This window comes from Ostrea edulis, chromosome 5, assembly GCF_947568905.1.
Source record: "Ostrea edulis chromosome 5, xbOstEdul1.1, whole genome shotgun sequence".
NCBI lineage: Eukaryota > Metazoa > Mollusca > Bivalvia > Ostreida > Ostreidae > Ostrea > Ostrea edulis.
In genome coordinates this window covers 71,467,145-71,485,819 of record NC_079168.1, presented here as the reverse complement: position 1 = coordinate 71,485,819, position 18,675 = coordinate 71,467,145, and the positions used below count along the sequence as shown (strand labels likewise).

The following is an 18,675-nucleotide window of genomic DNA, read 5'->3' as shown; positions in this document are numbered from 1 at the left end:
AGAATGATTTGCTGGTCAGAGTACTTTGATTTTCTTAATATGATAATGCAACTGTTGTCTTTGATCAATAATACCATAAAACAGAATAGGGCACCAGGAATTATTTTTAATCATAATATCCCTATAATTTTCCAAACTAATGAAAATGTTTTGCAAGAAAGAGCAATCTTTAATGCATCGAGTTCAACATTGACTTTGTTGAAAAAGTTAGAGTTATCCCTCTTTGATACATTATTACATATAAATGTAGATCTTCGTTAATATACTGACAGTTCTATATGTAAATATTGTAGTATGGTAATTCATCAAAGAAGGATAACTCAAAATTTTTCAACACAGTCTTGTGCATTATGGCAATGTTGAACACGCATTAGAAATTGCTCCATTCAATTGAATAATATGGGCAAGCATGCAGCAAAGAAATGATTTGTAAAGGGAGGGAATCAGTGGAGAAAGATGAATGCTCTGGATGAACTGCATTTGATCAGTACCAGATAAATTGCTAGGTGAATAATGTGTGCCTCATCAAGTAAATGACTGAAGATGTCAATAACTCTGATATCCCTGTAATAACTGACTAAAGATGTCAATAACTCTGATATCCCTGTAATAACTGACTAAAGATGTCAATAACTCTGATATCCCTGTAATAACTGACTAAAGATGTCAATAACTCTGATATCCCTGTAATAACTGACTGAAGATGTCAATAACTCTGATATCCATGTAATAACTGACTAGAGATGTCAAAAACTCTGATATCCTTGTAATAACTGACTAAAGATGTCAATAACTCTGATATCCCTGTAATAACTGACTGAAGATGTCAATAACTCTGATATCCCTGTAATAACTGACTAAAGATGTCAATAACTCTGATATCCCTGTAATAACTGACTAAAGATGTCAATAACTCTGATATCCCTGTAATAACTGACTAGAGATGTCAATAACTCTGATATCCCTGTAATAACTGACTAAAGATGTCAATAACTCTGATATCCCTGTAATAACTGACTAAAGATGTCAATAACTCTGATATCCCTGTAATAACTGACTAAAGATGTCAATAACTCTGATATCTTTGTAATAACTGACTAAAGATGTCAATAACTCTGATATCCTTGTAATAACTGACTAAAGATGTCAATAACTCTGATATCCTTGTAATAACTGACTAAAGATGTCAATAACTCTGATATCCTTGTAATAACTGACTAAAGATGTCAATAACTCTGATATCCCTGTAATAACTGACTAAAGATGTCAATAACTCTGATATCCCTGTAATAACTGACTAGAGATGTCAATAATTCTGATATCCCTGTAATAACTGACTAGAGATGTCAATAACTCTGATATCCCTGTAATAACTGACTAAAGATGTCAATAACTCTGATATCCTTGTAATAACTGACTAAAGATGTCAATAACTCTGATATCCCTGTAATAACTCTGATATCCCTGTAATAACTGACTGGAGATGTCAATAACTCTGATATCCTTGTAATAACTGACTAAAGATGTCAATAACTCTGATATCCCTGTAATAACTGACTAGAGATGTCAATAACTCTGATATCCCTGTAATAACTGACTAAAGATGTCAATAACTCTGATATCCCTGTAATAACTGACTAGAGATGTCAATAACTCTGATATCCCTGTAATAACTGACTAAAGATGTCAATAACTCTGATATCCCTGTAATAACTGACTAGAGATGTCAATAATTCTGATATCCCTGTAATAACTGACTAGAGATGTCAATAACTCTGATATCCCTGTAATAACTGACTGAAGATGTCAATAACTCTGATATCCCTGTAATAACTGACTAGAGATGTCAATAACTCTGATATCCCTGTAATTGAGCTTTACTGTTCATTCTGTCTTGGATTTCTCAAATAATCTAAAACTTAAGTTTGAGTTTTCTTTTATTTGAGCGGTCAAAATTCGAGTAAAATCTCAGACTTAAGTCCAAGTTTGAACTTAAGTTCTTTTACGAGAAACCCAGGCCTGTTTTATCCCACCTTCTAATTTTTCATCAGACAAGTCTTCGGTTTTCTCTAGTTCGACTCCCTCTACTTTTGCTGTAATTTCATCTAACAGAGCCTTCTGTTTCTGAGTGTCAACCTACAACACAATAAAGCACAATCCTGGTTCAAAGGTCACAGACATCAATTATCATCCTCTGATGAACTCTAACGACTTGTAAAGTCAGTGCTGTCAGAACTCAGTAAGACAGAATGTTTCTAAAATCATTTCTGAGGCCTAAATTAAACCTGAGAAGCAGACAACAATAAAGCCAATTACTTGCACAGGCGCTGTAGAAAGCCTAGAAGCTCGAGAGTTGGCTCGAGATACTCGACGACTTGTTTTCTGAGATATCACAACTTCTTCTTTCTCTTCTTCTTTCTCTTCCTTCTCCTCTTCTTCCATCTTCCTGCAATTTTAAAGGAAAGTCACTTCTAAACGATTCATCACACAATCACCTCATATAAATTCATCACACAATCACCTCATATAAATTCATCACACAATCACCCATTAAAGATTCATCAGTCACCTCTTAACAATTCATTACAGTCACCTCTTAATGATTAAATCCCCTAGAATCCGGGTCAGAATAGGTTCTCAGTACCCCTTGCTTATCGCAAGAGGTGACTAAATGGGGCAGTCCTTCAGATGAGACTGCAAAAAACGAGGTCCCGTGTCACAGCAGGTGTGGCACAAAAAAGATCCCTCCCTGCTCACAGGTCAAAAAATGCCGAGCATAGGCCTAAATTTTGCAGCCCTTCACCAGCAATGGTAATGTCTCCATATGAGTGAAATATTCTCAAGAGGGACATTAAACAATATTCAATCAATTAGTCTTAATGATTCATCACATCACCTCTTAATTCATCACATCACCTCTTAATGAATCACATCACCTCTTAATTCATCACATCACCTCCTAATTCATCACATCACCTCTTAATGAATCATAGTCACCTCTTAATGAATCATAGTCACCTCTTAATGAATCATAGTCACCTCTTAATGAATCACATCACCTCTTAATGAATCACATCACCTCTTAATGAATCACATCACCTCTTAATTCATCACATCACCTCTTAATGAATCATAGTCACCTCTTAATGAATCATAGTCACCTCTTAATTCATCACAGTCACCTCTTAATTCATCACATCACCTCTTAATTCATCACATCACCTCTTAATGAATCATAGTCACCTCTTAATGAATCATAGTCACCTCTTAATTCATCACATCACCTCTTAATTCATCACATCACCTCTTAATGAATCATAGTCACCTCTTAATGAATCATAGTCACCTCTTAATTCATCACATCACCTCTTAATGAATCATAGTCACCTCTTAATTCATCACATCACCTCTTAATTCATCACATCACCTCTTAATGAATCATAGTCACCTCTTAATTCATCACATCACCTCTTAATGAATCATAGTCACCTCTTAATTCATCACATCACCTCTTAATTCATCACATCACCTCTTAATGAATCATAGTCACCTCTTAATGAATCATAATCACCTCCTAATTCATCACATCACCTCTTAATTCATCACATCACCTCTTAATTCATCACATCACCTCTTAATGAATCATAGTCACCTCTTAATGAATCATAGTCACCTCTTAATTCATCACATCACCTCTTAATGAATCATAGTCACCTCTTAATTCATCACAGTCACCTACCAATTCATCACAATCCCTCTAATGATTCATCACAGTCACCTCTTAATGACTCACCACATAATCACCTCTTAATGACTCACCACATAATCACCTCTTAATGACTCACCACATAATCACCTCTTAATGACTCACCACATAATCACCTCTTAATGACTCACCACATAATCACCTCTTAATGACTCACCACATAATTACCTCTTAACAATTCATCACACAGTTACCGTTGACCATTTTATTACACAATCACCTGCAAACAACTCGTAGCAAAATTACCTCCTAACAGTTAATCAATGGGGGAAAAAATAAAGTAAATAAGTGCCATCTAAGTAGTCAACTTTTGATGATAGTCTTATTGTAATCCTTAAACAAGAATTGTCAGAAGACAACATAACATGTCGAGAAGCATGACTATACTTAACCTATCGTTCAAACAGTTAACGTTTCAGAAAAATAGGTCAAAGTCCAAGGTTACAAGGTTAAAAGTTTTGATACCATATCAAAGGTCATTTCCTTAAAGTGTGACTCTAACACTGGGGTCATGACAATAGCTCTCCGTACAGTCGACCCGGCGAGCTAAAAATTATTACATTGAGTTGGCTTTCAATAAGAATTTTACTCGGAATACAAAAACCATTTGGTCAGTACATCATACTAACTTGACATATGCTGGGTCAAGCTTTCGCTCTCTGTGAACCAGAACTTTGATCATGTTGACTCTTCTCTCATTACCCATTCTGGACCGGGGCTTAGTAGACGAATTAATATCCTCCTCGACCTCATCATTTGGGATTCTGAACCTACATTATTGTAAATCAAGGTAAATCTTGACTTATGTCATCTACAGAACAGTATGTAAATATGATGTTAGTCTCCCAATAAATTCAAAACATTACTAAACCACACTTTATTTGCAAGAACACGATATTTACGCATAATTTTGTGAGACTAATCATTCAGGAGAATTTAAAGTTCTCACGAATAAAATCTAAAATATAGAAGACGTAAGCAAGAAATAATGATTCGATCACTGAAGTTGTCTTGTGATTAAATATACATCATTGTATCCTTGCAAAATAAGGTCTCACAAAATAAAAGTGATTTACTGTGGTATGTATCTATGATGTAAATATTAGATAATGACATTGATAGATTACGACAGATATAAACATGATGAAATCATTGTTGTGTACAATGTCTCATGTGACTGTACTTACACTTTCTCCACCCCTCCCTTCTGAACATCCCAGAACACGATAGTACCATCAGTACAGCCTGTTATCAGAGTGTCCTCCGTGTACATTGTGAAACAAGATATGTCATGGGAACTCAGAATATAGTCCTACAGATATCAAAGACTCATCTATTCATTTATTAGTATTATAACATGATTAAAATCAAAATCTCTTTCCTACATGTAATGCTGAGTCACAAACAGGTGAAATTTGGAAGATTACATATATATACAATCCTGTCTAAAGCACGGGCCCAATCACACTTGTTCAGCATGTCTGTCTGTCTAGAGCCCGGGCCCAATCACACTTGTTTAGCATGTCTGTCTACAGCCCGAGCTAGGGCTGTATCAATATACCGGTATACCGATATGTATCGGTATTATGCTATCTGGCAATACACGATACAGAAGCAAGTCGGTATTTCGATACGAGTTCGGGTTTGGATCGGCGTTCAAAAATTAGTTTACAATGTCTTCGAAGAAAAGTAAAGTTTGGAAAGTAAAGTTTCGAAAAACAGAAAAATAATAAGTTTGCAACTTGTAATATCTGCAAGGATATGGTTACAGCATCTGGAGGAACAACTAACCTAAGTGTTCACTTACTCCGCCATCATAAAATAAATTTGCAACATAAAATTTGGCCGTTGCCTCAGAGAGAGTGTTTAGTACGACTGGAGACATCGTTTCTGCAACGAGGGCCTGTTTGAGTCCAGAACGTGTGAATGAATTAGTTTTTTTGAAGAAAAATATGAAATTTTAAAATGTTGACTGTTAATTATTCATGATATGAATAGTATTGAATACTGATGTCTTATTTAATTTTTTTTCTCTATTTTTCTGCTTCTTTTTCTCTTGGATCATGGACTCAAACAGGTCCTTGTTGTTATTTGTTGAAATAAACTGTAAAAAATCAGTTGTTTCATTGTTTAATACAGTGTTTCTTGAAAAAAAAAGGCCAAATAAAGAATAGGTACAATATATTGGATATCGGAATTATATGTATTGTATCGAAATTTTGGCACCAATACACAGCCCTAGCCCGAGCCCAATCACACATGTTCAAAATGTATGTCTAGAGCCCGGGCCCAATCACACAATGTTCAAATTATGTCAGTCTACAGTCCGGACCCAATCACAATTGTTCAGCATGTCTGTCTAAAGCCTGGGCCTAATCACACTTCAATGGTTCAGCATGTCTGTCTAAAGCCCAGGCCCAATCACACATGTTATCTGTCTGTCTAGAGCCCGGGCCTAATCATACATGTTCAATATCTCTGTCTAATACCCAGGCTCAATCACACATATCTGTCTGTCTAGAGCCCGGGCCCAATCACGCATGTTCAATAAGTCTGTCTAAAGCCCAGGCTCAATCACACATGTTATCTGTCTGTCTAGAGCCCGGGCCCAATCACACACGTTCAATATGTCTGTGAACTACACAGTCTCAGGACTACTTTGTATATTGTCAGTACCTTTTTAAACATAGATCCTACATGTGAAGATTTCCTTGACCCCATTGTTTCCTGTGTGGTTTGACCTATATCTGGTAGTGGCTCAGAGGCAGGAAATGGGTCATCTCTGGGGGTAATTCCCGACTCTGCTGTCCAGTAATACACGTCCAAAAACTCACTGACCACTGGCAGGTCATAATTCTCATTGGTGTCCTGTAGAAAAAAATATATAAAGTGAAATTGAAACTGATCAGAGATCTCTTTATAATCAAAATGAAAATGATCAGCTATTTATGTCTGCTGATTTCATTTCAGCATTCTAATAAAAATGTGAATGGATGAATTCTAATTTATCAACCTTGGGAGTTATTCTAGATGCGTATTTTCAGATGGAACACTCACTAGGAATAAAGAGTTCTTGAATTATAATATTTCAAACAAATTACCAGGAGCATCTTGATTTTATTGTTCCATCCCACTGCCAGTAAAACTCGGTCCCCTTGGTAGTAGGTGTATGCCATTCCCACAATGCTGATATCCTCATCTGTTTGTCGACCTGATTTCTTTTTTATTACCTGCCCCGACCCAAAGTCCCACACTTTTATGGAGCCTGTAAGCCAAGAAAACATATACCATGCACATATGATTGATCAGTTCTATCAAAATTACTAGATATACTCATACATGCCAGGTTTTTGAATTGTAAAAGAGGAAGATTTTATTTGGCCGTGGGTTTGGGGGTCGACTAGGCCACCAATGGGGTTCAGGGGCAGAGCCATATAAAAAAAATCACACATACATTTTTCACAATAAGCAAATCTCCTTCCTTTTTTGGATTGATTAATGCCCGGATACGTTTTATATTCATTCCTGGTCATATTGTTTTTTATTCTTCTGACCGCTATTCGACTGTTCGTCAGAGTCATTGCTTATTTACAAACTAAAAATGTTTGATCCCCTGTGCATTTGACATTACCAAACAGCTTCAACACAATTACAAACACTTACATGATTGCAAGTATAAAATCAGAACCTGTATTGGATGAATCAGAAATCTCGAACATATCTTTGGAAACGCGTAGGGCATATTTCAGTCACGTTTTCTGTACAAATTACAAGCAAATCGGAAGACAAGACATTTATGGATACTGATTTACATTATGTTGCGAGTCTCACCATCTAATCCGCCCGTGGCCATCCTGTAGCCAGACCTGTCCAGACAGAGAGCGGTCACCTCCACATTGTCATCATGGGCATTGTTGATTGTCCCAACCCTTTTCCCTGACTCCAGCTCCCAGATCTAAAGGAAGCAAAATTATTCTCTATATGCAGTTACTCTATAAAGGATATACTACATAAAATCAATATAATAATCTTAAAAGATTTTTTATATTCTAGTTTATTAAATGGTATACTTTGATATTCCTTATTTAAAGAATATGACCTTAGTATGAGATTCTGTACACATGGTGATGACCTCGTTATATGACCTTGATGTGAAATTCATTTGATCTTTAGATGAGACTCTGTACACATGGTGATGACATATGACCTTGATGTAAGATTTATACTTATGGTGATAACCCAATCATATGAAATTGATGTGAGACTCTTCATACCTCAAGATGACCTCAACATATGAACTTGATGTGAGATATGAGATTCTGTACACATGGTGATGACCTCATTATATGACCTTGATGTGAGATTCTGTATACATGGTGACGACCTCATTATATGACCTTGATATGAGATTCTGTACACATGGTGATGACTTCAATATATGACCTTGATATGAGATTCTGTACACATGGTGATGACCTCATTATATGACCTTGATATGAGATTCTGTACACATGGTGATGACCTCATTATGTGACTGATATGAGATTCTGTACACATGGTGATGACCTCATTATATGACCTTGATATGAGATTCTGTACACATGATGATGACCTCATTATATGACCTTGATGAGATTCTGTACACATGGTGATGACTAGTACTTGCCTTGATATGAGATTCTGTACACATGGTGACGACTTGGTTTAATTCTTTGTTTAGTATAACATGACTTATGGGTCGGTCATGTGTGTGGGGGACTTGCATTGTGTCTTGAACAGCTCGAGTTAAAGGCCAAGAGTCTATCACACTGGATCCTAAGAGTACATAAAACAAAAATAAATACATATATGTTTATCCAGTATACACATACATTGTACATACACACATAAATACCAAGGATAACCCATGAAAGCTCGAAAGCTTATTTCCAATAGGGTCCTTTGATGCACGGATGTTGCATTTGTGTGGGAGGAAACCGGAGAACCCGGAGGAAATTTACATGTCTGAGCAGGCGACCGCTATACCCTCTCACACACAACCACTGCCAATCACGGGAATCGATTGTCGCAGCAGTGAGAAGCAAGAGCGCTACCCGGACAACAATGTCAAATTTCCTTTCTTTTGTGTACTAACTACTGTCACTTTGTACATCATTGACAAGGATGTAGTTTAATACTGTGTATAGGATTATTTTCGCCCCGTGTTATTTTCACCTTTCTACACTTGCCAACAGTTTCTGCAAGAAAACAGTTTTGCCCACTCTTAAATTTGCCCTGAGTGACGAGAGGGAAAGGGAAAAAAATAAAATGGGGGCGAAAATTTCCTTGTATATAGTAATACCTGTTAACAGTCTATCATGCTTTGTGTCAAATATCATGGAATAAATTCTCTTTTCACCAGGCCTCTCCTCATTGTCAGTGAAAACCTGGAAGTAAAATGATGTGTGTTGATATATACATGTAAGCATTAACTGTAAATCTGTATACATGTAAGCATTAACTGTAAATCTGTATACATGTAAGCATTAACTGTAAATCTGTATACATGTAAGCATTAACTGTAAATCTGTATACATGTAAGCATTAACTGTAAATCTGTATACATGTAAGCATTAACTGTAAATCTGTATACATGTAAGTATTAACTGTAAATCTGTATACATGTAAGCATTAACTGTAAATCTGTATACATGTAAGTATTAACTGTAAATCTGTATACATGTAAGCATTAACTGTAAATCTGTATACATGTAAGCATTAACTGTAAATCTGTATACATGCAAAGAAAAAGACGAAATCAACCTCCTTTACTTTTTATGTAAATTTTCTTGAAAGTTCTTCTATTGCAGCATTGATATGCACAGACATCTCGGTATGTGTGTAGATAATATTGAGTATCTTCATTTCTCCAATGTCATAAAGATATTGGTCTTCAAATCACTAGTATTTTTACCACATTATGATACAGATGATCTAATTTCTAATAGAAGTGTATCATTATAGTGAACCATTTGAAAAAAAGTTTTGTTCTTTTGAAAATCCCCCAAAATAAATAAGATAAAAAGAAACTGATTCATTTTTTAGTCTTTGCATATTGTTTGATCTGCTAAAATGGGAAACAAATAAAAATTTCATTTTAGACCCTTTGTTTAAAAATCTTATCTTTATTACTTATTTTAAACAATGTGAATTTACCTGTAAACAGGTCAAGGTATGAATGTCCCACACTCTGAACACACGGGCTGTTGACAAACTGATTAAATGTTGGTCTTTCTCATTACAACAAATGTCAACAATGGTAAACAGGTGACCCATCAGCTTTCCTGAATATAAACAGTAATTATTGAAAGACATCTTAAATCACAGTCTTCTCGACATCACAATCTGTAAAAATCGCTAAAACCGAGTTGCAGTTTGGAAAATTATGCACGCTTGCATTCACAAAGTAAAAACATGGATGTATTTAATATAGTTTATAAGTATGAAGCTTTGAATGGCCGCAATAGGTATTTAGTGTGATAATGACCTTGACCTTTGGATTTCAAAAGCAACATGAATCTTGAATGTCATCAGGATTTGAAGTCTGATAAACATGCACCAGCAAGTACATGTATAAAAGTTAGAGGCAAGCTCAAATCTACAGTATATAGTGAAAAAGAGACCTTCACCTTTGAACCTTAAAATAAATAGGAACCTTTCTCTTTTGGATGTGATCAAAATATGTAAGTCTGACAAAGACGCACCAAGTAGTATGAAAGTTAGAGACTGGACAAGCTCAAATCTCTGGCATTTAGAGAAAAAGTGACCTTGACCTCAAAATAAATAGGAACCTTCCTCTTTTGGATGTGATCATGTTATGTAAGTCTCACAAAGATGCACCAAAAAGTATGAACGTTAGAGACCGGACAAGCTAATTGTGGACGCCACCCGCCCGACTGGACGCCCATCCTTCGCCAATTTAAAAGACGAGATTTGCTATGCAACTCGGCTAAAAACATTGTCTTTGAAAAACATAGATATATATAAACAGATAACTATTAACTTTCATAAAGGTCACAATGAACACTTTCCAAATTTTGTAAAATCTGGACGTTACATATATATTTATATCTGCGATCTGTCAATGATGAGCAGACAGGACATGACATCATCATACTCCAGTGAACTCTTTGTTTGTGTGCTTACCTGTGGGCCTAGAGAAGATATGAGGATGCCACACCCTTATGACTTTATCCACACCTCCAGTGGCAATAATGTTGGCTTTGGCACAATAATCAAAACAATTCACTCCCTTGTATATGGACACGCCCCGCACCTCACTGTAAGAGACCATCACCAGTGCATCGACAATATGAAAGTACACTTATAAAAATCAACAACACTTCTGTAGAATATATTTGCACACTATTAATATACAAATATGACTGGGTTTCTTACCCGTCATCGTACAGACGGTCTATTTCCTCCAGAACAAACGACTGCTTGCTGTGAGGTGAACAAGAGGCAAAACACCTCAGCTCTGGGAAATACTTCACTTTTAGCACCCAGTCCTGATGAATTTTTCTCTTCTCAATTTTGCTGAAAATGAAATAAATTTCAATCTAAGAATCATCTTTTTCTAATCTCGCTTATGAATGTTGGTGTTATTACTGTAGGGAGGTAGACTCAATGTTGGTGTCATTATTGTAGGGAGGTAGACTCAATGTTGGTGTCATTATTGTAGGGCTCATGGGCCACATTGTTCACATGTGCTGTTTCATACATTTCTTGATTTTGATGAACCTAAATAAATGCTACATTTTATGTCAAACTGCACACACAGGTTTCTTGACAGTTGGCCAAATAAGTGAACATAAAAACAATATATTTTGATTCTAAATATGACATGGTGTTTGTAGTTTTCATTATAAAGGAGATGAAATTAACAGATGTTGATATACTGTATTAATGACATAGAAAGCTATGCTACTTAAGGATGCTTTCCTTAAAAAGAATTCTATGCTACATGTCCCAGGATGCTTTCCATAAACATGTTAAATCCTTTAGCTTTTTCAGTTAAGTGGTACTATAAACATCTCACCCTTGCTATTTTCACTATTTCTCAATATTAGAACAAACCTGAATCCCCTTTACCCAAGAATATTTCATTGGAAGTCAAGTTGAAATTGGCCTAGCAATTATTGAAGTCAGAAATCGTACAACAGATTGAAAACTCAATCCATGCAGCTTTATACTAAAGTGAGCTATAAAAACATAAGATTGAAAAGATTCCCTTACTATGACAGTTTATCAAGTTCAATTGGGTAGTTAGGAATTGGTTGAGTATTCTGTATTTTTTCTGCATCTTTCGAGTTCTTAATCGTCAAGTCTTTGCTGAGTATCCGTAAAACATTGATGTAACCCTGATCATCTCCAAACAGTACCATATCCTCATGTAGGTGAGAGGATGTGGGAACATGGCAAATACATTGAGGGGAATTCTCAAAAGGTTTGATTGAAAACACATGCTACAAAGAAAAAAAAAACATCAATGAAGAAAATGGGCACTGTATCATTCATAGCTCTGCAGATTGTAACATTTGGACCAATGGTAATATGATGTAATACTAATGGCACTATTGTTTCACCTTTATAATTTTCTTTTGTTAGTGGTTACCAATATTGTTGGTCAACCTAGAATTTTGAATATTTAACATTTCACATTTCAAAATGGTAACTGGTCAAGGCATCGTGACATACATTGTACCTGTTCACAAAGTGTTCAATAACACTATACTGACACTTAAATTCCTGATTAGGAAAAAAGACATCAAATGTGTTAAAATATAAGCAATAGCATGTTACTCTCATATATATAACAGTAATGAATAAAACTTTTTCTATTACTTCTAAAACTGTCAAATGTGTAACAGGAAGGGAGAAAATGCAACGGACCAGACTGGGATTTGTACCCAGGCCCCCTGAATCTCTAGTCAGGTGCTTTACCAACTGAGCTAACTCGCTACCAGCGATCGAACCTGGCTGACTGCTACACTCCCCCCTCCTTAAATGTCTTCACACTTGAAGACATCAACCCAGGATCTTAATCCCATGGCAAGCATTTTTACCTGTCAGTTCCAGGGGCTGGTCTACGGCACCAAATGTAACAGAAAGGGAGAAAATGCAACAGACCAGACCGGGATTCGAACCTGGGTCCCCTGAATCTCTAGTCAGGCGCTCTACCGACTGAGCTAACTCCAGGCCACTGGAGATTGAACCCGGCTGACCGCTACAAATGGTTATGTTTACATCATATAAATCTATGTTTCCTTGATCTTTACTGTAGTATATAAAGGAGAGAGGAGAAAATCTTTGGATGGACCGGGAATCGAACCCGGGACCCCTGCATTACTAGTCAGGTGCTCTAACCACTGAGCTATCCAGACCGATATCCACGGTCCGTATAGCCCTAATTACTATATTACTATTCATGGTCTAACTTATAATATTTCAGAAGTGTTACTTTATGGTCACCCAATTGCCCAGGTGAGCATTGTGGATAAAATTTTAGTTAGTCTCTAAAAATAGACGTCAAGTTGGTGGCATATAAAATAGCCCTGCCCTTGATATTTAACAATCTGACTTCTTGGGGGGGGGGGGGGGGGGGGATGTTAAATCTTGTTATGTAAAGGGTTACCTTCAATATTCAAATGCTGACATGAAAAAATTATATTAATGGCAAGAGCAGCAAGTGCATTTCATAGACTGTTTAATACATGTATGGGTTCTATGGAACTTGAGTTAGTACATTTTGTTCATCATCTAATCTTCTTGTTGTTTCATAACAACAAAGTGAAAGTGGATGTACATTGTAACCAACAAACTGATATCACTTAACCGAACAACAACAAGAAATAGTATCGGTCAAGCCATGCAGATTCTATCATGTAGAACCACAGGAAGGAAAGAATTTTAATTCTTTTTATCCATGTACCATCAAAGATTGGAATATCTTATCCATCTCAGCAGTGCTGGTGACAAGTCTTGATTCCTTCAAGTCTCAGTTACAAAACCATTACTGAAATCTCAGACTGTAACTGTAACAGATACTATTTTATTCAATTTTTTTTTAATGTTTTACAAAATATTCTATTATACTTTCATGTAAAATACTCAAATCTGATTGGTCGTGAAGCATTTGGAAAAACATGATACCGTTACCCTCTGAGAACAGAAAGCACACACTCCAGGGTGATAGTTTCTAGCAACAAGTAACAGTACTTGACAACGGGTGATATCATAAAAAATTATCACATGTGTCAAATTTATGCACGTATGGTTTGCCGTAGATTGTTGGATGACGTCGCTTGAGCGTTTGTAATAAACACGAATACCTGCATCGATATACATGTACGAAATATCGCATGACAGTGATTGATCATTAATGTACACAGACGTAAGTCCTTCTGCTTTGTTGTATATATAACATTCAGTATAATAATAAAACAAATATTGCATGTAGTTGAGGGTAACATTGAAATTTTCACCCCTCGAGAAACCATTGTCAACCGAGGCGTAGCCGAGGTTGACAATGGTTTTCTTGCGGTGAAAATTTTCAATGTTACTCTCAACTACATGCAATATTTATATAGTAACACCCTAACGTGGCAGAATAGTCAACCTGATGACGGAGGCCACCGACTGGTAGAAGTAAATCCCTAGCTCCCATGAAAACAAAATCAATCTTATTGCTTGAATCTAAACAATAATTACCTGATTTTTGCCCTTAGCTCGATGATCCCATACAACAATACTTCTTTCTGTACAGCACACTGCTCTGCGTATGTTTGGCAGATATTCACAACCTGTCACCCACGCAGCCTCCTAAAAAAAGAAATGCACGGGTAGAACACAATATATTATGACGCTTTGTCTCGTCATTACAATCGTCACACGGTGAAAATGAAGTCTGAAAACTACTTACGTTGATATCAATGCATGTCTGCATTCGTAACTGAAACACACAGAGGAAACAATATCATTATTCAATCCTGATCCCTAAACACCACTGAACAATAAACAGGAACTGTGACAGAGTAAGTAATAGCAGACTCTCGTTTGAAATTTTCCGGAATACTCACAGAGCTGTTCCATATCACGATTGCTCCTTTTTGTGAGGCAGACACATACCCATCTAACGAAGGGACAAAACGTAGACATTGCACAGTATCACGACGAGTTTTATCTCCTGTAAAAGTAGATATTTCCAGTATTAAAGTCAACGAAGTGAAAAAAAGAGAAGATACCCGTAAGGGACCCCCCCCCCCCCGATTTCAGCATAAAATGCGCTAGATAACTCTTGATTTTCAACCCTTAAAATAATTCCGCGCCAAAAAGATTAAAAAAAAAATAGATGATAATCATGATAATGAAACAAACAGAAGTAGTAACACCGCCGCCACGCACCTGCTGCTTCCCCCACACGACGTCGCTTAGATACGGTAAACACGCTCACTTCCTCTCCCACCGCTACTTCCTCGTGCTCTTCTGCTGGTGATTGGAAATAACCAAACAACTAAAACAAAAAAGAAAGGATTACCTCAAAGACATGACGGTATCCCCTCCTTGGAGATTCAGAACAATACCGGTACACATTTACACGCTCGTACTTCTATATAGGCCTAACTTTATTGTGAGAGAAAGTACGTATACACTCTGAGTACAAAATTCTGTTCTCACATTTACGTCCCCATAAACGTGATCCATAGCATGTGAAAGATGTAGACACAACATATTAGATTAATGAGGACAAGTGGTGTGGGGACATGTTTTCACTAATATTTTTTTTCAAAAACTTTTTTTTTTCACAATTCGAAAGAGAGTATATTAGATAAACTTTTATAGATGTCCCTATAGCTATACCTAACCTAGTACATTTTTGCCTTTAGAATAATATATGTGTGTATTCTCTTCTAGACATTGTGAGGACGTCCTCACTAAACAGGTTTCATCTCCAGAGAGAGAGAGAGAGAGAGAGTAAAAGTGTAAAGTGAGGACAAATTTCAACCAATGGACAGAAGTTGTGAGAACAGAATTGCACTATATGAGAACCAAAAAAATGTCCTCACAATTACGTCTTCATAAATGTGATCTGTGTACAGTATGTGAAAGATGTAGATACAAAATATTAGCTTAGTGAGGACAAATGGCCTGAGACTGATAAACTTTATAAGTGTCCCCATAGCTATATCTAACAAAGTAATTTTTTACCTTCAGAATAATATATTTGTGTATTCTCTTCTACACATTGTAATGACGTCTTCACTTAGTAGGTTTGGTGGAGAGAGAGAGAGAGAGAGAGAGAGAGAGAGAGAGAGAGAGAGAGAGATGGTCCAATTAACATTCAGTAATTATTCATTTCTCTGCAATACAATTAAATTAACTCTTTCTCTCTCACTGAATTCAACTAAGTTATAGTCTTTCTATATAGAAATTGAAGATAAATAATGCTCTCTCCGAATGCCATGAACTCTAGGGATACTGGAAATTACTGCAGATTACTGAATAACTGGAGATTACTGGGTATACCTTCAAATGAAGACATTACCTCGCTCCAGTCAACTTTGGCGTCTGGATTGGTAGATATTTTTCTATATATTGCCTTTAAGTCAGAATTCTTAATGTCGGATCCAAAAAGATCTCGTATTGAATCACAAAACTGGTCAAACCGCAAGCTTTCTAAAGATAAACAAAGAAAAACAATAAACTCGTTAAAATCTGTTTTCTAGTAGACTGATGGCTGATATATAGCTGTACGTGCAAAAATACAGAAATTGTTCGTGCGTGTCAGACCCTATAATTCAATTACCAATCATCATACACTCCCCACCCCCTTCGTCCATCCTAACTTTTAAAGTGCATAGAATCTGATGAAGTGAAACTATACAAAGAATATAAAAGGTGAACTTTCCGTTATATTTATATCTCATTTAGATCTGGCACCCGTGAATAGTTTATCTTTAATATTAAATTGAAATGTTTACAGAGTTCCATCGAGCGAGATTTGGGGATTACTTCGAATACGAATCCACAATACAGTTCATTTCGAGTCTGCCTAAAAGTTTGGGGTCAAATATGGTTGATTCAAATAACAGAAATCAAAAATAGAGAATTCAATTTTTTTTGGTACATTTCCACGATCTTGAACATTTCCAAACAAAACTCCAAGACTGAACCTCAAAATCCTCGCTCACGGAAAATATTTATATTTAATTAACACGTAATAACAGGAATAAGAAAATGGTATTACGAGTATTGACGATGTTAATTAAACTGCCAATACATCAACAACAAAATATACAATAACAAAAATCAGCAGTGAAATGGAAAGTCAATACGTGGGCCATACTGTATCAGCGACTTTTAATGACGTGAGGAATTCAAATCAATTTTCCCCCCAGCTATGTGTACCTGTAATCCATTGTCTTCGTTCCTCAGGTGTGGCTTCTATGTCTTGATAGGTGATATCCTTAATAAAACTCTCGAACTTATCCAGGCGGGTCTGAAACGTCCCCACGGTGTACGGCCGGGCGAGCCCGTCCCCAGCCTGCTCCCCAACTTCAGACATAATCAGTCAAGTCACTCGTCGTCATCCATGAAATAAATCGTCCATAAATCCTTCACCATGTCGAAATATAAAACACAAAAGACTTGGCTGCACTTTTTGGTGCTGATTGAAATCTGTCATTACATTATCCAGAGAATTCGTCGATATCAGGCATAGAAGCTGGTCAATACTCTAGTCTGTGTTCAATCGCACAGACCGTACCGTACTCGCCATTTAAAAGCTTCTTAGCAACCGATGTACGGAAGTCCCTAAAGCTACCAGACAGGTGGATTTTTATCTCGATACACAACCACCGCCAACTTCTGATAACAACAACAGACTATTACATTGTCTTTCGACACAGAGGGACTGAAATGTAACAATGTGCTTTATGAAGACTTGTGAAAAAGATAAATATGAAATTGTTCGTTCAATTCTTTATTTCGTTTACAAGGTCGTTTTAAATCTACTTTTGCCATTTAAAACCTGGTAAGACATCCACCGTGATAGATATATACATATACTGATGTATATATATCTGATTAAGTGCTGTGCGGAAAATTTAAATACATATAAGCCATACCGTAGAAGAGATTTAAACTTTGTGTTTTCTAACTGCCAAATTAACCCGCTTATAAAGAAATTCCCTCTTTCTCTCTCAATCACACTCCAATATCCGAGTTAAAAGGAATCACTGAAGGCTTGGTAGAACCATTACAGTTATTGCTGTGGAAAAGAAATATATATTTGTATGCAGGGATATAGTGAAATGAATCGTCTTTGGAAGTTTGTCAGCACGAAGTACGAATAAGTCATGCATGAGAGAGAGAGAGAGAGAGAGAGAGAGAGAGAGAGAGAGAGAGAGAGAGAGAGAGAGAGAAAGAGAGAGATAGAGAGACTCCTTGTAATGGGGAGAGGGGGAACTTTGAAGATAGTGAGAGAAAATATTCCATTTCACTCATTTACTTTACGGGGAGTTCGCATTTGTATTGTTTTATCCCATTTCTTTCATATATCTTAGTGGTGGAGTAACCATTCTCGTATCGAAGTTGATTAGGTATCCAGATGATCGTTTCGTACAGGTTGAGGGGAAATCCCGATCGGGGTGAAGGTTGTTTATCGCAATCAGGGTATATATTTAAATATCCCGATAAGGGCATATTTCATATATGAGTAAACTCTGAATTAAAAAAAAAAGATCGACGTATTTTCGCCTCGTATTGTGTTATACTGCAAGATGTTGAGTTATCAAATCTCGTATTTATTAATTAAGGTAGATCTATACTCGGCCTTAAGTCGACTCAAAAAATGCCTTTATAATGTA

At 36.4% G+C, this 18,675-nt stretch overlaps 1 protein-coding gene across 8 annotated transcripts in view; it reads right to left on the bottom strand.

Annotated features, from left to right (window-relative positions):
* Positions 1-17,718, bottom strand: part of LOC125650581 (WD repeat-containing protein 64-like) — a 32,145-nt gene extending 14,427 nt beyond the window's left edge. For 4 of the 8 annotated variants that reach the window (XM_048878983.2, XM_048878980.2, XM_048878979.2 and 1 more), the window contains exons 1-19: positions 17,216-17,632; positions 16,353-16,483; positions 15,212-15,320; positions 14,887-14,993; positions 14,730-14,759; positions 14,519-14,629; positions 12,044-12,273; positions 11,204-11,344; positions 10,952-11,085; positions 9,962-10,089; positions 9,108-9,192; positions 8,433-8,581; positions 7,598-7,721; positions 6,868-7,031; positions 6,443-6,634; positions 4,954-5,078; positions 4,396-4,536; positions 2,317-2,446; positions 2,034-2,136 (exon numbers count right to left, since the gene is read on the bottom strand). In XM_048878983.2, coding sequence (XP_048734940.1) covers positions 2,034-2,136; positions 2,317-2,446; positions 4,396-4,536; positions 4,954-5,078; positions 6,443-6,634; positions 6,868-7,031; positions 7,598-7,721; positions 8,433-8,581; positions 9,108-9,192; positions 9,962-10,089; positions 10,952-11,085; positions 11,204-11,344; positions 12,044-12,273; positions 14,519-14,629; positions 14,730-14,759; positions 14,887-14,993; positions 15,212-15,320; positions 16,353-16,483; positions 17,216-17,372 — 2,491 coding nt within the window. In that variant the 5' untranslated portion in view covers positions 17,373-17,632. Of the gene's footprint in view, positions 1-2,033; positions 2,137-2,316; positions 2,447-4,395; positions 4,537-4,953; positions 5,079-6,442; positions 6,635-6,867; positions 7,032-7,597; positions 7,722-8,255; positions 8,289-8,432; positions 8,582-9,107; positions 9,193-9,961; positions 10,090-10,951; positions 11,086-11,203; positions 11,345-12,043; positions 12,274-14,518; positions 14,630-14,729; positions 14,760-14,886; positions 14,994-15,211; positions 15,321-16,352; positions 16,484-17,215 lie in introns of all 8 variants that reach the window. The other 4 variants (XM_048878976.2, XM_048878974.2, XM_048878977.2 and 1 more) reach the window with 4 other exon arrangements.
* Between the last annotated feature and the right edge of the window lie 957 nt (positions 17,719-18,675).